General features: G+C 44.3%; 1 protein-coding gene across 2 annotated transcripts in view; it reads left to right on the top strand.

Moving 5' to 3' along the window:
* The window catches only part of MYBPC2 (myosin binding protein C2), a 235,683-nt gene that overhangs the window by 120,364 nt on the left and 90,236 nt on the right, over nucleotides 1–25,083 (top strand). For both annotated transcript variants that reach the window (XM_086930242.1, XM_086930243.1), the window contains 11 exons: nucleotides 1,226–1,343; nucleotides 2,457–2,502; nucleotides 6,069–6,128; nucleotides 7,808–7,992; nucleotides 9,799–9,931; nucleotides 12,527–12,651; nucleotides 15,898–16,003; nucleotides 18,298–18,464; nucleotides 20,357–20,522; nucleotides 23,475–23,581; nucleotides 23,677–23,706. In XM_086930242.1, the coding sequence (XP_086786368.1) occupies nucleotides 1,226–1,343; nucleotides 2,457–2,502; nucleotides 6,069–6,128; nucleotides 7,808–7,992; nucleotides 9,799–9,931; nucleotides 12,527–12,651; nucleotides 15,898–16,003; nucleotides 18,298–18,464; nucleotides 20,357–20,522; nucleotides 23,475–23,581; nucleotides 23,677–23,706 (1,243 nt within the window). The remainder of the gene's footprint in view (nucleotides 1–1,225; nucleotides 1,344–2,456; nucleotides 2,503–6,068; nucleotides 6,129–7,807; nucleotides 7,993–9,798; nucleotides 9,932–12,526; nucleotides 12,652–15,897; nucleotides 16,004–18,297; nucleotides 18,465–20,356; nucleotides 20,523–23,474; nucleotides 23,582–23,676; nucleotides 23,707–25,083) is intronic.

Consider the following 25,083-nt stretch of genomic DNA (forward strand, 5'->3'; position numbering starts at 1 on the left):
TGAGGTGCAATAAATAGTTTTAAACAGTGATATGTTAGAGAACCTTCTGAGGCTACACATCTAAGTTCATATTTAAAACCCAGGTTATGAATTGGAGTGACTGCATTTCGCCATTAAGCTGGGCACCAAAAATCTCTAGAATTTCACAGAAAAAGTTCTTTAAAACACTGACAGCAATCAATGGGAAACATAATTCCTGTTTCTGGGACTACTACTGCACCATATCCTACAGCAAAATCTTGATGTGGAACAGAGACTACATGAGGAGTGAGACCTCGGTTCCTTATTATTTCACATCATGTGCAGAAGCCAATTTTGATTGGAAAGATGAGACTATGTATCTGTTGCTAGCATCTTTGAAACATTGCCTCTTAGTGATGTACTACGGTGGTGTAGTACTAAGGACCCAAATGCTACCAAGATAAATGGATTCCCAAGCAGCTAGAGGAGGAGTAATATTCAGCCATAGTTTGGGTTGCCGTGTGTGGGCCTTCATACCCCACACCTAGGCTAAATATACCTGATTCATTTGCAAAAGGTATGCCATGTTTATAATCTTACAATATGCTCTTGAGCTTACTCTTGATGGGGACACCTAATTTGAGAAGCACCACAATTTGCGTCTCTCGTTGGTCTACATATTACTCTATATATTTGTCCCAAAACATATTCTAATAGGAAAACTCACACTAGCCATATTAGGCAGTTGCTGTGATCTACAACTCACGAGCCATGATCTACAGCCAAGTGTTTTTAGGAACACAGACACTAGAGTGATTATGAGATTCATGTCTACAGAACTCACAAGCAAATGAATATAGTGGATACCTACATAGATCACTTTTCCTTGTACTTGTGAACAATGTCACTCAGATCAGTGACTCTAAAGTGTCTGTACAATCCCTGGGGTCTGATTCTACTATGCCCTGCCACACAACAGTGGCTGCCATCACTGCGGCTAGATGAGTGGTAAATTTCCCATCTTATTGCATCGCCTCACCGCACAACAAGCTTTGCTTTAAATTCTTGGTGCAATTATGTGAGATTGTAGCAGTGACAAGAGTCTTCCCTGGCTGCTTCATCGCCTTCAGCAGCATTAAAGTGGTAGACTGCTGTGACACTGTGATCCAGTTGCAGTGATAAGAAGTGCAGGAGTAGTATGTATGTTTTAAATGTCTTAGTCAGTCATTGATCACGATACTCTGTTGCAATCCTTTTCCTACAGATTTACACATATGAGCTAAGGATTGGAAAAGCAACGATTGCAGATGCCGGTGGATACAGATGTGAAGTCACATCAAAGGACAAGTGCGACAGCTGGTCCTTCAATGTCGAAGTAGAAGGTAAGACCTGAGGCTAAGAAGAATGAAATAGAGATGATAAACCCAGATTAACTGCAGTTTAGGAGCCTAGGGTTGAGTACTGGCTTATATGGCAGATGAACATTCACAATCATGTTGAGACAGCAGAGCCCACGCGAAACAGTTCCAGACTCTGCAAAACCACAAATGTCTGAAAAAACATACATTGAAAGACTTTAGGGTTGAGTAAAAACTGAAACCTAAGGAGGTTTGGCAGTTCAACTCAACAATGGCACCAAGGCAGCCATGGCCAAACTTTAATGCACTGGCACATAAATTTGAGGTTTGTCATGGTGCATTGGTGATTTTTACTTGCATTGAATAATGTTTATTTTCGTAACCATGAGAATTCAATAATATTCTCCAAAGCAAAATTAAGGAAAAACCTTTGAAAATCAGTAAACAACTTTACAACATTTTTTAAAGTTACCAAATGTAAAAAATGTCGAAAATTAGCCAGTTCAAATACTTGAAAAACCCTAACATCCCCAGGGACCCACGTGGTGCACTGATTGATATCTTGTGATAACTGTGCCGCTCATCTTAACTTAGGGCTTGATTAGAGTTTGACGGATGGGTTACTCTATAACGAACGTGACGTTTTTCCTGTCCGCCATAGTACAAGCGCGTTATATCGTAAGATGCTCCTAAAAAGGCAGACTGGATATCCGTCGCGTTTGTGACCGAGTAACCGTCCTTAAAACTCTAAATCGGCCCTTAATCAGAACAGTCATTTACTGTCATCACTTTGAGACTGGTACAATATATTTGTTAAATTCTGACGTCCTAATGCTGGTCGCTTACTGAAAACACCAGTGGGGAATTCAATTTGTACAGGTACAAGCGATGATATAGTCCCATGATGATGGTCTTCCTTTAGGTGAAAACTCATGTTCGTTTAGGTAGGTTTCCTCAATGCTCCACTTACTTATTCCATCCAAGGCCATAGTATTACTTCTTAAAGATGTTGAACGCTGCCTCTGGTCGCCTTCAAGCTGAGATTTAACCTACCATCACCTAATGCTTGCACTTTGAGGCAGAATGACCCGAGCCTTCACTGCTGATGACATCTCTTTTGGCCTTTTCTCTTCATAGCACCAGCGGCAGACACCGGCAACATCCTACAAGCTTTCAAACGAGCGTAAGTGAAGATCGTCACGCATTGCTTTTTAAAAAAAGCTTTATATAGCGCTAACTCAACCCGAAGGTATTGGATCGCTTTACATGAGCGCTAGTTATGTTATAGAAGGATACATTCATTTTTTTGGTAGGCATGGGGAGATTAAGTAATTTGCCCAGAAACACAGGATGATAAGCTGACGCTGAGACACAAACCTGGTTCCCATGTCTAGACTGGGAACCAAAACCGGCCCTGGCAAAGAGCTCGGTTGGCCCCAGGGATGGGGATGAGGGGTTGCTAGTGGAAAGCATTGTGCCACTTTCGTTGCTGGCGACCGATATTGCAGCTATGCTGCGATAACAAAAACAGCCCCCCGGGGGTCTAAAACCGTCCCCCATGCCGGCAGCCCACCGAGGAAACGTCCGACCCTGCTGGGTCCCCAGTTCAAAATTCGGCTGCCATCAGTTTGTCTCTGGAATCAGTATCTAGTGATACCGCTTGGTTCAAGATATAGTTACTTTTAGCTTATGGATCATTTGGGTCTTCAGTTGATATATAGGTTTAGGGCAAAAGAGAGACTTGCTGACGGGCTAGATTTTGCTCCTTCGTAGATCTATACATAGCTGGACCCACATGATAGTGATTTGCATCCTAGTTGGAATGGTCTCTTGCAGGCGTCTCGTTCTTTCAACCAATCTGATTACTCTGACTTTTATTCAATTGGAAGGGTAAGTTTACTCTTCTGCCTATGCCGGGCAGGACAGCAGTGGAATTAGGAAGTTGCAATACAGCGCTTTCTGCTAATAGGCTTCTGGAGTGGTTCCTCCAGAATTCCACTTGCTTTTCTCCCCTCAATGTTTTCTCAACCTATAGTTGGCAAGTAAAGACTTTTTTGGATGTCCCCAAATATCCCAACCATCCTGAAAGTGCCACGCAAGCACTGGGGCACTAGGATTGGCTGATAAAAGCATACACATTACAAGATCCTTCTCCCTCTCATAGTGTAAGCCCTAAACCAATGTCCGAACAAACTGTTGCTGAGGAAAGTGTTGAGGTAGAATGGGAGTTAAATCGTACAGTGCTAAGGCCAGACTTCCAAACATTTTGTGTTGTGTTGCGTCACAAAAGTGACTCAAACCAGCGCAAAATGTTTTTTTGTTGTTCGCTTTCTAGCGCAAAACTTGTTGCCTAAAAGTATTACAAAGCAGCCGAGGCACTGGTTTGCGTTTCTTAGCATAAGGGCGCATTACGTGGGCATTTCCATGCAACCACCCATGCTTTTTTACTCAAAACCCTATTTACTAACAATAGTAGACATAGTTTTGCATCAAAAAAGGACCACTTGAAAGCATGCGTTAAAGGAAAAATGCTTTCATTTCTCCTTTTCTAACTTGGCATGTGTGCTGCACTGAACAGCACACATACAAAGCAAGAAAAGTTTTAAAATTAGTCTAAGGATAGTATTTTGTACTTGAAGTGAACCCTTCCAGGACATAACCAATGCGAGCAGTACGCACATACCATTGCACTGGGGAGCAAAAGTGTCTGTGTGGTGCTCGGCAGCAAACTTCTGCACTGGTGCTAGTAAGAGGGGAAGAGAGTTTCATATCTCTGTAGATGTGGTGCTCATCTGCTCCCTCCCTGTCACACATCGCAGTACAGCATCTGTGCCTGCTTCTCTGCATTGGGTAAAACTTAAAAAAATCTGTCTCTAAGTGTACTCCAACATACCAGTAACCTCTCTTGTATAACAAATTAAAACATTTTTTTTTATATTCTAATTAACTCTACACTATCTGAACATTTTACAATAATGAAGACTTGCACAGAATTAGATAGTCAACATAGGATGCATCATGTGATCATCAAATCATAAAGAATTTATAGTACATCTAGAAAAATGTGCACAAAACAAGTCTGTTTTAGCCCACTAGTACAAAGTGACATGCGTCGTTAACAGATGCTGGTCTCATCATAAGAATCGAAACCACCAGATATCTATAGCCAGGATTTAAAATGCTTGACACCACTGTTTCAAAAAATGTTTTTATAAAAAAACATATTCATATGAGATTGTAAAGGAACGCCAGATTAGTCTTTAAAGTTTCTAGAGTTAAGAATATCCTGTTCCCCCCCGCCCGCGGGAAAATCGTCAAGGCAATAGCAGAGTGAGTAACGTCTGTCTGTCGGTCCCCATGCGCAATCCAGCCTATTTGAGAGCTGGAAAGCCTCCGTTTTCCTAAAGCTCAGAATGCGACTGGTACTCACAACTAAAAGGCAGGCACCATATGCATGTAGATATCACCCACAGCTTGTACAGAGTTCTCTACAGCAACATCCACACATCAGCCCTCACAGCCGGCTCTTGCATTCCCAGCATGCTCTTTCAAGGATGATGTAGGAAACCCACTGCTGGGTCTACGCATTGTTTTATTGTAGAAGTTGGGACCGAAGCCCAGACTAAGAGCAAACGTTTTTCTACTGATAGAAACCACCGAGTGAAATAGTTGGAGAAAGGTAATAGAATCAAGATGGAGTAAAACAAGAACAAAATGGAGGAAATGAAATCCGGCTAGAGGTAGTCATAGCAGATGGCAAAAGTCTGCAATGCCATTCCAGTGGCAGATTGTGTGCTCTACAAATATATGAATAACAAGAACAACAGCATAGCTACAGCAAAGAATAATGATATGAGTAACAGAATAATGTTGACAGATAATGGACAGATAAAAAAGCGGGGATGTGGGGAAGAAGGATGACAAATGGCCAAAGATGGGGATAGCTGAGGAAGAATAAGAAAGAGGTAAGGAGGCGGTCGAGAGATGGTTGGAACTCGAGGGCAGATTAAGAAAATGGGGAGAGCTAGTGGCAAGAGGGAGACAGGAAGCAAGGCAGATGAAGAAGATGGGCTCCACTGGACTAAGGTGGAGGACTAATGGACAAAGCTTGGTAACAAATGAAGAGCGCTGGGAAAGGATACAAAGAAGCAGGGTAGAGGAAGTAGGTGGAGCAAGCTAAGAGAAGAAGGAGGCAGTAGGATAAAATGGGAAGAAATGATAATCTCTAGATGAAGGACTTTTGGCTAGTCGGAAGAGGGTTAGCTGCAGGAATGTGGAGACAGTGGGAGGACAACAGAGAAAGATGGGTCTCGATATATATGGAGGGCCAGAGGGAGGGAGATGGAAACAGACGAGGGAAGACAGGTCTAGATGGAGGAAGATGAGGATACCTAAAGGACGATGGGGAAAAAGATATCGAGATAGGGGACAATGGTGACACTTGGGGAAAGACAGGTCAAGATGGAGGAAGATGTCAGCAGAGACCCGAGACTGGAGACAGGTGGAGGAAGAAGATGAACAGTTGGAGAAATATGGAGCATGACTGGAGCAAGGCAGCTACATGATGGATGTGAATAGCAGGAGTAACAATTGATGTTCAATAAAAGAATTGGCAGGCAGCTGGAGGCTGACGGGGCACAGCAGAAGGAATTCCCCATGATGCTAAGTCTGAAAGAAAAGGTTATGCATTGGAGGTGACGCCGCCGCAGAGCATCTGCCTGTCTAATATAATTTCACTCCATGTTTCAGGGGGGACGCAAAGGATGAAGATGCTGGAGAGTTGGATTTTAGTGCCTTACTCAAGAAAAGGTAAAGAGCAGTGTATTAATGTCTTTCCTTCACCCATAATTGGATTACTTGTGCATGGGGAGATGGTATCCTGGTCTTTCTAATCCGTACCTTGGAACAATAGTTACTTAATTATTATAGAGAGATCTGATGGAAAATATAAGCCGGAGAACAGCGCCTACTCGATCACACTGAGTGCAGAGAGAAATGGTGCATCCAGAAATATTCTTCAGCACTTATAAGCCATGCTATGTATAAGCAATATAGCAAAGAGATCTTGCTAAGGATTATTAAAGAAGATGGTCATGGACAGTCAGATAAAAGGTTATTTTGGTGTAAGGGATAACCATGTAGCACTCAGCATAGCATTATTATTTGCAGGTGGTCGTTTATTACTTCACATGAGGGAATTTCCATGTGGTAGGATTAAAATATTGTGATTTTCATAAGCATGAGGTGTATACATTTTTTCCTTCATGAATTTTTTTCATGGAAATAAGACAATTGATGCCTTTAACTGTGAACGATCACAGATGTCCGGAAGACAGGAGGCCGCTAGTTTGTTCAGGTACAACCAACCATTGTCTTTCGTTGATCATTGGCTTCTGTAGGTTTTAGGTCAATGACTTGGCCACGTGGGAAAAGGTCACTAGTTTATCAAGTTGTAAGAGATAATTGGTTTCTCCAAATGGGCATATTTGCCAGGTTTGTTCATCGAAAAATAGAAAACACCTTCATCCAGGATGGGAAACATTCCTTTATTTTAAACGTGTGAAAAGGTCACTGGTTTCTGTAAGAGACATGTGGTCACTGGCTAGTGCCAGATAAAAGCATTTCCTTTTTACCCATCTGCTCGTTTATGTCTTCCCATACTTCAGAAGGGTCTGGTTTCTCCACATGGCATGAAGTCAGTAAATACCCCATCTGGGGCATTGCCACTTGGTTTCCCATGTGACACCAGGTCACTGGTATCTCCATGTCACACCAGGTCACTGGTTTTCCTTGTAGGGCAAAGTCACTGATTTCCCTTCATCAAACGTGATTACTGGTTTCTCTATGTTTTGCCGGGTAACTGGTTCTTTCAGGGGGTAAGGTCTTACTAGTTTCTCCAAGTGGGAGATGACCAATGGTCTCTCCATGTGGAAGTGGGTGGCTCCTTCCCTCAGGAAGGAAATGTGACTGGTTCCCCATGCAGAAAAACGTTGCTGGTTTCTCCAGTTGGCATGTGGCAATTTTCTTTGGGCGCGGTGCAAAGTGACTGTTTCCACCAGGTGAGAGGAATCTAGAACACATTGATTTTTCATCTAGTAAAGTGGCTAAGAGTTTCTCCAGGTTGTTTGTTCCTTTTGGAGATATGATGTCCCTCATTTCTCCAGGATGAAGGAGGTCACTACTGAATACAAGGGGTGGAGTTTGCAGGTTTGTCTAATGTACAAGAAGTCCATGTTTCATGTAAAAGGGAGGAGATGCAATAGATTTACACATCTGGTCGTAAACTTTTGCACATTCTCAAAGTTTGCCTTCTTCTTCAGGATGTCACTGATTGACTGCAGAAAGGGAATAGCTGTTTGCACCCTGTTTTAAATAATTCATGTGGGAGGAGTTTCTCTGCTACCCTGACATAGTTTTTCTGATGCAACTGGCGTAGAGATGTTTATGTCCAGAGAGCGACAGTGACATATTACTTGTTCTCCCTCTAGAGAAGAAAAGGAGAAAAAGAAAGAGGAAGAAGGGATGGAGGGAATTCCACCAGACGTATGGGAGATGCTGAAGGGTGCCAAGCCCAGCGAGTATGAGAGAATCGCTTTCCAGTATGGAGTCACTGACCTCCGAGGCATGCTCAAGCGCCTCAAGAAGGCCAGAGTGGAGATCAAAAAGAGTGTTGGTAAGGAGACAAATAACAGATAAAAGTAGAGCTCCGAATACACGGATATTAAGCAATATATATCCCTTACTGGTGCTAGTCACTCAATATTGCACAAGGGAAACTCAGGTCCATGGGAGCCAAGCTATCAATATTCTAAAGGGCCAGAGAGGTCTCAAATAAAGGGGTATATTGCTTGGAACACTTGAGTCACCAAAAGTAGGAATAACTTATCTGGTATGACACATATAGTACTGTGTCCGTCAGAATAATCACATCACTTTAGGCTTTGGCACTGTTCGTATATAGTAGGGTTTAACCAAAAGGTCCTGAGAAAACGCCGCTTGACCATATGAGTCAATAGAGCTTGAAACATGTCAACCATCGGACAGGGACCACAGAACACCACAGGCTCAACTGGTAGTCTGTGTTTTTAAACTTGCCATATATCCGCAGTTCCCATAAATAAAGGTCTAAAGTCCTAGGGGAGCTATAGACAGTTTTATTTCTCGAATCTATCTGACACTAAACCCACTATTATCACTGACACACGAGCACTTAATATGGACAGTGACAAGATCCTAATTAAAGAGCGCCCGTTAAAGGGCCCGCTAGGCATTGCACCGCCAGCCTAGCTTGGGACAGAACAATATGATGAAGCATGCCACTTGGTGGGTGAGGATTCTTGTCCCTGAAAGAATTTATTCCATGCTCTCCTGTGGAGCCGATCACACTGTAGATCATACTATATACATTTGGAGCATCAAACAAATAATTTTATCTCTGGTCTCTCCGGAACGTCACATTTAATTTCCCTGTGTAGCACTATTTTAGCTCTGGCATGAAGAACAGTTGATCTGTCTTGTTAGGTCCTCTGTAAATAATATGTAAATAATACATACAAAATAGAAAGGGGCTTTCTGTCAATCCCCTTCAGCCATTGCTTAGTGAACGTGCCAGTCAAATTTTGTATCAGCCCTCAAGATAGCACACGTGCAAAAGGCACTGGGTGCACTCCCATCAGCCGATGCCATGTTGACAATGTCACTCACACTTTCGAGAAGTCCAAATGATAGTCATTTGGGAATGTGGGTGTTAGCCATCACAAATGCCTCCATATTTAATGTTTTCACTTAAACCTGCACGTTGGAAAGTACTGCTCGGACACAGAGCTCATTTCCTAGTGCTATAAAGGGTGGGTATATGAAATTGTATACACACCTGATCGCTTTAATGCCTAAATATAATACCTTTTCCTGGCACTGCAGCAGCATCGTTGTGGAAATCAAAATCATCCCTGGCAAAGATGTTCAGACCTGCCCCAGAGTGCAAGAGGCCATGCCTAGAAAGGGGCCATGGGCGCTTGGTTGAGCGATGGCAGCCCACCCTGCTCTCAAATTACGATTAGCCCTTTTGATTGCAGCCCACTGTGAAAATGACAGCATGGCTATCCCAGCTGTGCACCTGCAGGGAACTGCTCGCAGGGCACTGCAGGGACCTACATGCATCATACAAGAGTGCAATGTGTGTCATCCTGTCACTCAAACACATCATCAAGCGAGCCACACATTCTGCATATTCAGTGCTGCTCAATCCTGGTAGCAATGTCTTTCTGTCAAAGCATTTGCTCCTTTGATTGAGTGGCAGCAGTGGGCGGTCCACTACATGCAGCAGTGTTTCGGGAACATAAAAACTGCAGCCAGGAGAATCGTATGTGACTCACAGAAAGTTACCCGTGAGAGGCTAGGAGTGTCTGAAAGGTACGTTGTTTCTGTACTCATCAAGTCTCCTTTCCTTACCTGATGGGCGTTGTTAATTCCATTCCAGCTATCTCAAAGAAACTTGAAGACTGCTACCAGGTGGACAAGGGCCAAAAAATCAAAATGTTCATTGAAGCCAGCAACCCGGACCTGCAAGTCAAGTGGTTTAAGAATGGGACAGAGATCCGTCCAAGTGCCAAGTAAGTGTACTCTGTGGGGCTTGGTTTGGGTTCGTTAAGCATCTTTTTTAAGCATTTCCTAGGAGAGGACCAGAAGCCTTGTGGCTTTTTTCGTAGCTATTCCCATCTTTTGTGTAGTCTTCACTCTGAGAGCCCTGTAAGAAGTTAGCTGTGTCACTTTACACAATTTCCTATATTGATAGCTGCAGACGTGCCTAAAAAATCTATCTCTTGGGAGCCATACTGCCTGGTATGCCATGGAACATCTAAAGCTGTGCTGATGAGGAGGATGTTGATGAGGTGATATGGTCAACCAGACTTCCTTCTCCATTACCACCTCCTGTGCTCTTCTCCTCTTGCCTCATACTACCTGCAGTGTCATGACCACTCTGCACCACAACAATGGAAGACCCTTCTCAATCAAAGGACCAAGGCAAGCTCTGGGAGTTAATCAATGGCCTGGATAATCAAAAGAAATGACGAGGAGAGCTGAGTTGGATCCTATATATTATGTAAACATATAATCTTAGCCTCTAGCACACGCCAATATAAAATGTATGAAGTCCTTTCAGATATGTTGAAATGTTCTCAGTTGTCTTTTTTATTCTTTCACACTGCTGTTTGGTTGTTATTGTTGCCAGAAAGCAGACACATGTTTTGTCGCAAAGGGGATTAACCCCCAACTTACTCAAGGTTGTCTGTTTCCATTAGTAGTCCTCCTCATAACCATTTGTAATTCCGTCACTGTAAAGTGTACTGTGTGCCCTGTAGTATTTACCTCGTCCTCTAATCTCTTGTAAAGTCTGGTGGGGTTGTGTGTCAACGCCAATTAAAAAAAACTGAATCATTATAAGTTACCATATCCGGTAAGGTTATGTGTTTCTCCATATGCGTTGGAGAAAGTGTGTTTACAGCTTGCAGTCTATTCTGCTTCCTGGTATTGGTTGGCCCAGAATCAATGTACTGAGGGCTTACACCTAACAAATGACACCCTATCTTCATAGGAAGTCATGGGACTGAGAGGAGAAGTGAGCTGCCTGCAGTCACATCTTCCCTTACATAGTACAAAACACAGCAAAGCGAATGAGACATAAGAAGGTCAAAATTGTGAGGTTCCCTAATCCTGGGAGACCCTATAGACCTTGGTGATATATTTATATTGTCAAATGTAGGACCCTAATCAAAACACTTGGAGATCGATTAAAAAATTTGAAAGGTATGAACTCACCCCCCGGTCTTACCTGCAGCCGGCAGCACCGCTCTTATATATGGCCGCCACGGGCAGCAAATGCAGGGGCCACCACTGGTGGCCAAAGGTCTAGCTACGCCACTACCTCCGTCCGGGTGTCATGCTTCATCATCGGCCCTCCTACTAAGCCACCGCATTCTCTACTTGCGGGCCGGCTTCACCAATTCGGTAAATGGGAGCCTATATGAATGAAGGTTAGGGTGAGATCCACACATAAGAAACAGAGATTAAAAATCCCAGGGCCTACCTTTATTAAACTGTTAGGCTGATAGGATGGAGCTACACTTATTCAGCGTGTATTTGAAGCGGTCCCTATGCTAAAATATGGAAAACCTCATGGAGGAGGTAAACAAGGGCCTTGTAGTCACACATTCGTCAAAGGTTGTACCCTGCAGATTCACCTATGCGGTATCTAATCTCCTCACGACTGACTAAGTGTAGCTTCATTTAGCAGAAGAAAAGACTCATACCAATGAGTGCAGTGTGTTCGTATGCCAGCTTTAAGTATATGATGTATGATGCAAGCATTTAGAGAATAGGAATCCCTGCTCCTAAAGAAAGCTGCGGACACCCTGTGGGGTGATGGCGACTCCTAGGCATCGCTCAAACGTTTAATCATTCTGTTACCCTCACAATTTAATAAAGGTATCCTCTTAGTGAGGATTCCTGCAATTTTTAATCTCTGTTTCTCACCCCAAACCTCATCTATATTGTCTCTCAATTATCTCATTGGTGTAGCTGACCCACCACTAGAGAATGCAGTGGCATGATAAGATGGCCAATGATGAAGCATGACACCAGTGGGGGTGTTTGATGCCATACTTTTCATTTTTTTGAAATTTATTTCCAAATGTTTTGATTAGGGTCCTACAGTAACCATGTAAAGATATCACCAAGATCTATAGGGTCTCCCAGAATTTAGGAACCTTCCAATTTGGACCCAAATATGTTTCATTTGCTTTGTTGTGTTTAGTACTGAGGGCTTGTTCAGAGATTGGCTACTTTGTCAAATGTGGTGTATCACAAGTATCATAGGCTATAACACACTTATGATATGGTGGACGGACCATTTGGCTTGTTTCTTGACGGAGTATCCCATCTCCCAAACTCTAAGGCCCTAAGAGTGATAGCGGACTTGAAGACTGGTTCACCTGTCTTGGACAGTGCCCTTTCTGCTAAGGATTGGACTGCAGAGTTGCTGTTTATGCACAAGGAGATTTACATTATTTAATTATGCATCCAGTGTTTTTCTTTGTCTGATTTTTAAGAATCCCAACCTCAACCATTGGCATTTCCCAATATCAGGTGAAATAAATTGCTTATAATAGAAGTCTTGACACATAATCTTACCTTTGCCTTCTTCCCAGGTACATCTTTGAGAATGTGGGTCTGAAGCGCATCTTGACCATTAACAAGACCAACCTGTCTGATGACGCAGAGTACGAGTGCATCATCGGCGAAGACAAGTGCGTCACACAGCTCTTTGTCAAGGGTAAAGAATGGAATTTTCTTTGATTACAACACTGCCTCCTCCATGATGGAGACTTGCAGCCCCCTACCAGGCCTTGAGCATAGGACTGGGCAGTCGTACAGTACCACTGTCTAGGTTCTGACCATGGAGGTATAGTGAGGAGATTTGCAAGGGTTCGGATTAGAAAGTCTCTATGGGAAAGTGGAGATTTAGATTTGGAAACCCTCAGAAACCTAACAAGGGATTCACTCTTGCCCAGCTCTGATAAACTTGCAGAGGCACTGGTCTGACATATGACTGACTCTCCCTCAGCGTTACTACCTTTTAGATGTACTAATCTGACATATGACTGATTTCCTCAGACCTACAAAGAATTTCAGAAATATTATTCAGACATTTGGCTGGCTTTGCCCTGGCCTTACTGTCCCATTGTCATTCTATTATCTGATTAGCTCTGTCCCTGCCTTGCTGTTGGGCACAATGTGACATGTGACCAGAGCAAAAATTCATAGGGAGAGCCAGAGCTGAGCCAGGGGTCTGGCTTGGTTCTAAGAACTAAAGCAGGAGTCTTGCCATGAAAAGATTCTCAATGTAACTGATACAGCAGACATCATGTAAATATATCATTATGACCCTTTCAGATTAAAAATAGTTATTTCCTAAACACTTGTTTCACTAGCAAATTGGATTATATTCCAGCATTTCTATCTGTTAAATGTAATAGTTTTAAACGTGAACATTTCCCTGCACCCAAAGCCCTGGCAAGACTCCCACATGAGTGAACTGGTCATGTATACGGTACATATGGTCAATGGTGTTGTATATAGAACAACGTTATCGTCTGTTTGACCAAACATGATGTTGAGATTACACCCATCCGTTTTGGAAGACTCTTTATTTCCTAAAGTACAGAGCTAGGGCAACACAATCCATATGGTACCGTGCCAGCGATAAACTTCCCACAGTAGACTCCCCTCAACATTCTCAGATTGCTCGTATTTCTATGCGGATGGAGGATTTTGTCTATAAAATTATTTACATGCCAGGCAAGGATAACATGGTCGCTGTTTGGTTATCCCGTAGACCAGCTCAACTTGGAGGATGAGAAGTGGGATGATTGTCATGTTGCTTTGATGCCCGATGGCGATTGCCCTGAAGTTAAGAAGGAGAATTGGGAGAAGGAGTGCAAGAATGACATGTTATTGCAATAGGTTGTTATGCTTTATAAGGGGCCAGTGGCCCAACAGAAGGAATTTGTCAGATAAGGTTAAATCCTTTTGGGAGATACGGTCTGAATTATCATATGATGGTGGTATGATTTTAAGAGCGGACTCCTTTGAGTCTAAGGAATAGCATTCTACAGTTATGTCATGAGGCCCATTTCGGTATTAGACGTACCAAGTCTGTTGTAAAAAACACATTTTGGTGGCTGGGCGTGGATTCTGCCATTGAGTGCATGGTTAGAGAGGATATAGAATGCTCCAGAGCTGACAAGTCTTTGCATAAGGCACTCTGCCAGCTATAAACTGCCCACAGTAGAATCTCCCCAATATTTTCAGAATACACACAAATGTTAACAATGCAGGAGCCCAATCCAAGGCCTCAACACCCCCCCCTCCTTTAAATGCAAACACAAAACTCACTTCATTTTTACACACACCACCCCCCCCCCCCCCCTTAACAAACAAAAAGGATACAAAGGAGTACCTGAACCTAATAAGATACTAGTAATAATAATAATAAATAAATAATAATCAATGCCGGCAATTACATTTAGTAGCAAGTATTAGAGGACTAACTTCCCGCAAAGCTTGCTCTCCTGTTACAGGGATCAGCGAGACACTTGCAGAACTGCACATCAGCTTGGTTGCAGAAACCCACCTTTTTATTTTCCATTTACCAGGTGGTACTCTCTCTGGTAGTTTTCGTTTTCTAAAACTGCTAGAGATGGGTAAAAACAGTGACTGGGCTGACTGGCTTTGCTATTTTGAGTGTCTTCAGTCCACCTGTGAGAAGACCCAAGCCAGATCTCAACATTCAGCTAAAACCATCTCCTCATCCCCCACACATCTGCCCCAGCCCTCCGACTTGTGGACGTTGCTTCCCTAATCCCACTGGCCCTTTGGAAGCACCAGCTTCACAGATGACTGATTCCTCCCCATCGTACTTGCCTGGCACTCTCCTGACTTATGGTTGCCTCTGCCTCAGCCCAACTAGCCTTTCAGAGCGAGACACCCTATATACAACTGATTTCACTCCAGCACAACTGACTTGGCATCCTACTGCCATACATCCCGCCTTTCTCCTGCCATTAACATGCCTTCCTCAGGCACCCAGCGTGACTGCCACATGCTCGCGCTGTGACAACTTCTTACAGAAATTGTGACTTCATGATACTCACAATCAAATGCCCTCATATCCAGATTGTGATTTCCTCAGGCTCCGACTGTAATTGGCATCTTCATTCCTCAACTCACATTGTGCATTCCTCGCCCTTCACGCGTTGTCCCCCTACTCCTGCTCACACCGTGACTGCATTGTACTCACAACACAACCTCACATTCAAAGCATGACTTCCTCCTATGCAAAGGAGACGTCTTCTTACTCAAAGCCAGACCTTGTCATTCTTACATTGTGATTTCCGTATTCACATCTAACCTTCCTAAGGTCCCACCTTGGCATCCCTATACTCACCATGAGGTCCTCATGCGACCACCATGATTTACTCATATTGTAACTATGAATGTATCATACTCGCATCATGACTGTCACATACACACATCCTCAGCTCCTTAGTCTCACAGTAACTTCATTATATATCATGATCTTCCTCATACCTACAGCATTACTTATGCTCTTATCAGGACCTCCTCAAACTCACACCATGACTTACTCATGCTTTAACCTTGAATGTGTTGTACTCCCATCATGGCTTCCACATACTCATATTCTGAGTTCCTCATACTCACATAACTGCATCACATTCATACAGTGCTTCCCTCACCACACACACACACAACATGGATTCCTCATATTAACATTTTAGATTATCATACAATCACAACTTCTTTATTCTCCCGCGATAATTTTCTCATACCATAACTTCCTCCTAGTTACTCCACGGTTTGCATGCGTTCAGGAACACACATCCATGCAGAGTTCCTCACGCCATGACACCCACACTGTGACGTCATCCATGCTCTTTGAGGAGTTGAGATGTGCTGGCATACACATCCTAACGTTGCACTGTTCATTTCTCATGCACAGAACCCCCGGTTACAATTGTACGGCCCCTGGAGGACCAGCAGATGTTTGTGGGAGACAAGGTGGAGTTGGAGGTGGAAGTGTCAGAAGAGGGGGCACAGGTCATGTGGTAAGTTGTGCAGCTTTAGTCCTTTAGGAGGAGGCACAGGTCATGTGGTATGTTGGGTCGCTCTACACCTCTAGGAGCAGGCACAGGCCATGTGATACGTTGTACCTCTCTACCCCTTTAGGATGGGGCACAGGTCATGTGGTACATTGTGTCTCTCTACACCTTTGCGAGGGAGCACAGGTCCTGTGGTGAGCTGTGGCGCTCTACACCTTTGGGAGGGAGCACAGGTCCTGTGGTAAGCTGTGGCGCTTTACACCTTTAGAAGGGGGCACAGGTCCTGTGGTAAGCTGTGGCGCTCTACACCTTTGGGAGGGGGCAAAGGTCCTGTTGTAAGTTGTGCCGCTCTGCACCTTTGCGAGGGGGCACAGGTCCTGTTGTAAGTTGTGCCGCTCTACACCTTTGGGAGGGGGCATAGGTCCTGTGGTAAGCTGTGGCGCTCTACACCTTTGGGAGGGGGCACAGGTCCTGTTGTAAGTTGTGCCGCTCTACACCTTTGCGAGGGGGCACAGGTCCTGTGGTAAGTTGTGCCGCTCTACACCTTTGGGAGGGGGCATAGGTCCTGTGGTAAGCTGTGGCGCTCTACACCTTTAGAAGGGGGAACAGATCCTGTGATAATGTGTGATGCTATAGATCTTCGGAATGGCACAGGTCCTGTGGTACGTTGTGCCACTCTTCACCTTCAGGAGGGGGAGCAGGTCCTGTGGTAAGTTGTGCTACTCTACAGCTTTAGGAGGGGGCACAGACCCTGTGATAATTTGTGATGCTCTAGATCTTTAGGAGGGGCACAAGCCATGTGGTAAGTTGTGCTACTCTACACCTTTAGGAGGGGGCACAGGTCCTGTGGTAAGATGTGCTTCTCTACACCTTCAGGAGGGGGCACAGACCCTGTGATAATTTGTGATGCTCTAGATCTTTTATTAGGGGCACAGGCCATGTGGTAAGTTGTGCTACTCTACACCTTTAGGAGGGGGCACAAGCCATGTGGTAAGTTGTGCTACTCTACACCTTTAGGAGGGGGCACAAGTCCTGTGATAATTTGTGATGCTCTCGTCCCTTAGGAGGGTGGACAGCTCATGTGATAAGTTGTGCAGCTCTAGTCCATTTTGAGACTGTGCTTGGCGTGATAAGTCAGTAGTAAATCGAACTGCACAGTATATTACAGCATTCCCCTATTAATGCAGATATGGCGCACTGCACAGTGCTGCAATCTTATAATAATGTTGTCGATGTGATAAGGTGGAGCAGTATTTCTCTGTAGGGTTGATATCACATAGTGCAGTGTTTATGTCACAACACAGAATTGACCATAGGTTAGTGCAGCCTTCCTTTTGTAAAGCGACAGGTCTAAAGCAGTATACATTGCATCCTTCCTGTTGTAGTGATGTGGACTTGATTCAATATGTTGCAATCGTTTTATGGTTACGCTCTAGGTTTGGGCAGTATATTTATGATAATACTGTAGAGTGCAATGTTTGTGTGGTAATCCTAGATTTCTAGTATGTTATGCACATCTGTATCGCACTAACGCCCATTGTTGTGGCCCTGTAGCACGTTCTCTATGTGGGCGCCCTTTCAAGGCATCAATGAAGTGGAGGGACCATTGTTTGGTTATGGGCAGCCAGTAGAGAGCTTGTTAAGCTTTGAAATGGTTTGCTTCAGTTGGTGGAAGTAAACTGGGCGCGATTAAAGAAGATGTTTTGGTGTTCATGCGTATAAGTGCATGTGCCAAAGGAAATTACTTTTTAGTCTTGACTTGGGTGGGAGAATCAATTGCCTGTTCATTTAATCTTATTTATTTGCAGTCTTATATAGCGTGAGATTGAAAGAATAGTCTCTAGTGTTAATGGCTATAGAATGTTGTTGGATATCTTATTAAAGCCCAAGCGTAGCTCATAATGAACGACTTGAGGGCCTGAGGTAGAGGTTGTCCATAGTGAGTTGATTGCAAGTTTGTGTTGGGCTTGGATTTGCATAGTGGCTACTCTACAAAACAATAGTCACTGTATACATTAGTGTTATGCTGTGTAGTGTGACCTGGCACAGTAATGTAAGCAGCACTTTCCTATGGTAAAAGTCTGGATATATGAAAAACTAGTGTTTTGATAAAAGTGTGAATGAGTGTAGTTTACTGTAGTAACCTTTCCCCCTGCTCTCTATATTTCTGGAGCTTGGTTACTACAGACCATGTATCCAATATGGACTAGACCTATGTGATCACTCCCTCACATTGTCTTGTACCTTCTGCCATTGTTGTCCTCCTCCCCCTCTGCCATGCACGCGCTACGCACCCACAGGATGAAAGACGGGGTGGAGCTGACCCGCGAGGAGACCTTCAAGTACCGCTTCAAGAAGGATGGGAAGAAACACATCCTGATCATCAATGATGCTACCAAGGAAGACACTGGGCTGTACAAGGTCATGACCAACGGCGGCCAGTGTGAAGGGGAGCTGATTGTGGAAGGTACAGCAACAATGTCAACTCATGTGGGAAATTGTGAGGTTTGGGTTTTATTTATGTCGATAAGGTCAACCCCTGTGTAGTGTTGTGAGGTGTTCCTCCACAAGCAGCTCCAATATTTGTGATCCAACTAACTTTCTTGTCTTATCTTTCTCATAATATAAGCCCCTTCTTTTGATTATTTCTTTTTGTTATTTTATCCTCACCGTATGTATACTCTGCTTTCAATGTTCTCCCTCACTCAGCTGCATTTCATTTTCATGTCCTACTTCGGTGAGGTGGCTCTGAGCCAGTGGGGCTGATCTCCTTCGCCATTGCAGAGGAGCTGCCCCAGGCTGGGACTGCCAGGCCAATTCCAGGCAGGGTAATCTAGTGATGGTCGCTCCACACTAATTAGGGAACGGTGACTATCACTACAGGGCAGGGCCACAAACACAATTATCTGGCAGCCATGAGGTGAATTGGCACCAGACGAAGAGTTTCCACTGGCAGATCCAGCTGAGGCTCCGCTGCGGGAAATCCTAGTTTCTCACCTCTACATGAGGCAGGGAAACTGCAATATTGGTGGAGCTTGTAAGCTCCAAAGTTATATTGATGCACATGCTCTGCCACAACCCTAAATGACTATTAAGGTTTTGCTGTATGTATGCAGCGGAACTTGTATAGCGCAACCCTAGATGGAGAACAACACAGAGAGAGAAAGCAAGTCTGAAAAAACAAACAAAAGAGAGATTTTTAAAAAGTTTTTAAGGTGTTTTGTTTTTAGAGATTGCAGCTAACATTTAATCAGTTTTAAGTCCGGGTCAGTGGAGGTGTCATTCATATTGTGTTCAGTTTCCAACTTGATCATAGGACAAAGGATTACAATTCGTTGTCAGGTGCAGCAAACTGGTTTTGTTCAAAGGCATCTGTAGGTGGGCATTTGAGTATGAAAACAGATTCATGTTTAGTTTGCTTGACTCCAACAGGAGAACTCTATGGTCTCTTGACAATTTTTGTAATGGCCGTGTGGGAAGTGCATGATACCTGTGAGTGAGGTCTGTTTCTCCTGCCTACCATGCGCCTTGGGTCAACTATGCAGCGTTTTGCACTTGCTCAGATTTTGCATGCTCTAGAGATTGCTGACCTCAACAGTATTCATTTCATCAAGGCGCTAATGCACAACTCGAAGAGCTCCTGCATCTGACCAGGAGGCTGCACATACTGGTGCTATTTTGGATCAATAGGCACACGTAGGTCAATGCAGCTTTGTTCGAACAATGCCCTTTAGGTATCTCTGCCCAGATACTTGGTGGTAAGATGCACAATTCTGTTGCACAAATAAGGGACCAAACACCAATGTGAGTAGGCAAGAGAAGAAGAAAGACTCAAGCAGTTCATTGGGTTCATCTACAATGCACTTATCTTTGGCAAGAAGAAGGAACTCATAGCTGACTCTTACTTTCCATGTACAATAATTTAGGAGAAATTGATTAATAAAAACAGAACAAAACCAGATATAACAAGTTGGTGCAAGTGATCTCAATCAACATACACCTAGGCAGTGACCTTTCTTGTTCCTAATGTGTACATGGATTTATATTTCTCTCCATGGGTCAGTGGGCAAGGCCTATGCCTAATTCATGTTCCTTCATCAACCCACTTTGCACAAGAGGTTAGAATGTGCCTACACATTCTTCTAGCACTGTTGATACCACTGTTTCTTTGAAGGCACCAGCAATGCTATGTGATGTTAAGCTGATATTCACACTCTCCCTATCCCCGGATATGACAGATCCACAATGTAGTTAAAGAAACACAAGTAAAGGGCAGGACAACAAATATATTGGAGAAATAAAATACAATATTAGGCTTCCTCCTTCCTCATTTGTTTTTGTCCATTTTCTCAAATATAGAGAAGCAACTAGAAGTTATCCAAGACATTGCTGACCTGACGGTCAAGGCAACTGAGCAAGCTGTCTTCAAGTGTGAAGTGTCCGATGAGAAGGTAACTGGGAAGTGGCTGAAGAATGGAGTGGAGATCAGGCCCAGCAAGCGCTTCACCATGACACACAAGGGCAGGTAAGGAAACAGAAGGATAAGGGTGGTGGGAGATTGCGAGCTAAGAGTACCATTTCAAATGTGTCATACACTACGTTTCTCCCTAATGACTCTGGGCCAGATTTCATTTAGCGCCTCACAATTTGCGACTCGTTGGGAATGTCAGCCCTCCCAGGGATGGTGGCCTGCTGGGGTCAGCAGACCACCATGTCTGGGACTGCTTTTTTAATAAAGCAGTTTTTTGTTAAATGCAGCCCATTTTCATTAAAGGAAAACGGGCTGCATTTAAAAAGAAAAATTAAACTTTTCAGTTTCATTTTTTTAAGGGCAGGCAGTGGTCTCTGGGACCACCATGATTACTAGCTGTAGTGTGAGAAGTGTTCTGCAAGTGGGCTTTCATGTTAAAATCAGGGCATTTAAGTTTAACTTGTTTTGCAGAAAAACAAAAGTTTGTGAAAATTCATCCAGTTTCAAACTCACAACTAAAAAGTTTTAAAGTTAAATTGTGAGAAAATCGCAGAATCAATCCAGCACCAAACAGCACTTGTGAGAGATATTACTTGTTTGTGTGGATTAACTCCACAAGGACAGACATGTAAGATAACTGGAATTCTGCATACTGTTGGTAAGCCAATAATCAGGATCTATGCAAGACTCAGCCCGCATAATAGACACGTCCCAAACACTAGTCTTACCTACGACTATGGCAACTGCTAGGGTCTCAATACCTTAATTGTTGAGAGAAAGCCTCACTGTTAAGATCCTATAGTACATGAACTGATTGGGGGAAACTCACGCTGCTGGGGTCTCGAAAACGTAATAGCAGTGAGAAAGCCTCACTGTTAAGATCCCACGGTACATGAACTGATTTGGGCAAACTTACGCTGCTGGGGTCGCAACAACTTAATAGAGGAGAGAAGTTGAGAACACCTCACTGTTAAGATCCCATACTACATGAGCTGATTGGGGGAAGCATACGCTGCTTGGGTTTCAAAAACTTAATAGCGAAGAGAAAGCTTCACTGGTAAGGTCCCATAGTACATGAACTGATTGGGAAAAATGTATGCTGCTGGGGTCGCAACAACTTGATAGCGGAGAGAAAAAGTCACTGTTAAGATTCCAAACTACAGGAACTGATTAAGGGAAACTGCTGGGGTCTCAATATCTTACTGGCAGAGGGAAACTTCACTGGTAAGGTCCAAGATCCCACAGTACATGAACTGGTTGGAAACTTACGCTGCCGGGGGCCGCAACAACTTAATAGCGGAGAGAAAAAGTCACTGGTAAGATCCCATAGTACATGAACTGGTTGGAAACTTACGCTGCTCGGGTCGCAACAACTTAATAGCGGAGAGAAAACTTCACTGGTAAGGTCCCATAGTACATGAACTGATTGGGGGGAAACTTCCGTTGTCGGGGTCTCAATAATTTAGTTGCTGAGAGAAAGCTTAATTGATGAAGATCCATTGCATGTGAACTGTTAAAAGTCAGCTCACACTGATGGTTTACTGTTGCACCAAAAGTAACTCGAGGAAGTCTGAAACAGTCATATCTTGTCATTTGCTAATGTACTGTACATTCATTGTTTGGGGAAAGCTGCAGGCCTCTTACCGCTGAGAGCTGCAGACCTGCCATAGCTGAGGGCCGGCAGCCCTCTTAGAGCATGAGGCTGGCCACCCTATCACAGGTGCCCAGCATAGCGGAGGGCTGGCAGGCCTGCTACAGCAGGAAGCTGGTCACCCTGTCATGAATATATGACGTTACAACGCATGCAATTACGATGCATGCTTTTACAATGCAGTCTTTACATCGCAACTACCATTACATAGCATGATTTTACAAAGCATGCCATTACATAGCATTTTTTAATACTACCATTACATCGCATTTCATTACAACGCATACCATTACAACGCAAAATACTTGTAGGGTAAGTGTTGGATAGTGTAGGGGTAAAAATTACTATTCCTACTCCAGTGAGTGCAACAGTAGTGAAAGTGTTGGTTAGTGTAGGGGTAAAAATTACTATTCCCATGTACCCCAAAACCCATACCCACCCTAATACTAAATAAATCTCCACTATTTACCTTATAATGCGTTGTAATAGCATGCGTTGTAATGGTAAGCATTGTAATGGCATGCGTTGTAGTGACATGTGTTGTAAAGGCATGCATTGTATTGGCATGCGATGTAAAGGCAGTTGCGTTTTAACAGTTGCATTGTAAAGGTAGGTCAATGTAATGACTGCGTTGTAATGGATGTTTCCTCCCTGTCACAGATACAGGCTGGCATGGGAGCTGGCACGCCCAGCATAGTTGAGGGCCAGTAGCCCTGTTACAGCAGGAATCTGGCCACACTGTCACAGGTGCAGGCTGGCTCCCCTGGCACAGTTGCAAGTGGAGATCTTTGTCACAGTTAACCTGTTGGCAGCTCTGCCACAGCTGGAAGCTGGTGGCCCTGCCTCAGCTGGGAGCCAGCAGGACTGTCACAACTGGACGCTGGCAGAGGTGTCCCAGCTGGAAGCTTCCCCGTCCTGTCGCATCTACCAGGTCTGCCAATGAGATAGCCTCTGCGAGTAATGTAATGTAATGTAATGTATGTATACTTGTAAAGCGCACTGTTACCTCGTTACGTGGCGTCCTGGCGCTGTATACCGCTGGGGAACCCGTCCTGGCTTTCCTTGTGAGAGGGCACCCCCAAGGTGAAGCCAGGCATCCCCGGCGCTGCTAGGGCCGTTGTGGAGATTAAGCAAGATATTGCCCAGAGTTGCAGAGTGGGACCCATGGTTAGCGTAGGCACCTAGGCGAGAATTATTGAGTCCGCGGACATTGACCCAAGACCCTGCCACGTCGGGAATTGAACCCTGGTCCCGGGCCGACCTCTGCTTCAGGGTCTGCCGCTTCTAACCAGTGAGTCACACTTCTCCAGTTGCAAGCAGCACAGAGCCATAACACCGCTCTTTCTTCCAAACAGGATCCACAAGTTGGTGATTGACGATGTCCGGCCAGAGGACGAGGCTGACTACACTTTCGTGCCCGATGGGTTCGCGCTTTACCTGTCTGCCAAACTCAACTTCCTGGGTGAGCTTACAAGTGGGGTTTCTATGTATTAATATCAGTGGTTGTTGCTTCCTCCTGGGATGCTAACATACTCCTCTTCTTTTTCTTCTGCACAGAGATTAAAGTTGACTTCGTCCCCCGTCAAGGTATGGCACTTTCAGAAAGTTTTGTTAATTTTTTATTTATACATTTAAAAGTTGTCATTAAAATGTAGTTCTGGGCATAATGAGAAAGCGCTTGGTTGTAGTCCCAATGTTTTTAATGTCATCATTCCTGATGAAAGGGAGAAGAGTTGGAAGCTTTTCTTTCACTGGTAGAAGCAACATACCTCACATCCAGCTGACTGATCAAAGAGGACAAAGTAAGGTGACTGTTAAAGGGATACTATTGAAGTCAAGGGAGGTGAACCTTTTAGTTAGGTTAATGCAGGTTGGTTGGAAGGATGATATATTTGAGCTCAGTAGAGATGAAGATGATACAGATGTGCTAAAAAAGATCCAATTGGAATCAATGAAGATAATCCATTTCAGGAGAATAACGCAGGTGTTGTGGGAGCACAATCCCATTGGAGTTGAATAAGGTTAATCATGGTAGAAAGGGAGCTTTATCATATTGAAGTCGACTGAAAGAAACCATTTTAAGAGGATAATAAATTTTTTGGAGGGCGATGTAGAAGTGCTTAAGAAAATGTATTCAGGTTCATTTTAGGTTTAAAGTATTTTATTAAGGCACAAAAAACAAGGGGAAGGGAGCAGGAGGTCAAGTGAACATACAGTACAAAAAGCGTAACGTTGCAGCAGGTCAGAAGAGAAGTAGGGAGGCTGGAAGCCCCAGAGGGTAACAAGGCATAAGACATAAGGCAATAAGGCACTGTGGATGACCCCCCTGTAGGCCGCCACTCCCCTAAGCAAGGCTGAGCAGAATAGCACCCCGCAACACAGTAAGAGAGAAGCACACCATTCCTCCAACCCCCCGACCCCAGAAAGGAAGAAGAAAGAAAAGCAAAGGAGGAAAAGAAGAAAACAATACCCCAACATCCCCGTCCGAAAGTCAGCGTTAGAAGCGTATAACCCCTCTTCCCACCCCCAACCCCCGGCCCCTGAACCCGCACTTTCACTCCGCTGGAGCCGCCGGTGGCGTCAGCCTAAGGAGGCGCAAGTACCGTGGACACGTGAGCTCGCGAAATTCCGTGGACAGCAGTGCCAAGAAGGGGTGCCAAAGCTCTTCAAACTGGTCAACATTCCCAGCCACCGTTAGCGACATCTTCTCCATGCCCAGTACCTGCCAGAGCCTGTGCAGCCAACCAGTGATAGAGGGGGCAGTGGGGGTACGCCAGAGCACAAGAATGTTCTGAACCGCGGAGCCTAGCGCAATCGCAATCTGCCTTCCCCTGCGGGATTTCAGCGGGTACATCAAGTCATTGGGGAGGCCTAGCAAGACATACGCAGGGAAGCGCGGAAGCTCGATCTCAAAATGCCTATCCACCTCATCTAAGACTTCCTTCCAATAGGCCGACAGCACCG

The sequence above is a fragment of the Lissotriton vulgaris genome, chromosome 7 (assembly GCF_964263255.1).
Source record: "Lissotriton vulgaris chromosome 7, aLisVul1.2, whole genome shotgun sequence".
NCBI lineage: Eukaryota > Metazoa > Chordata > Amphibia > Caudata > Salamandridae > Lissotriton > Lissotriton vulgaris.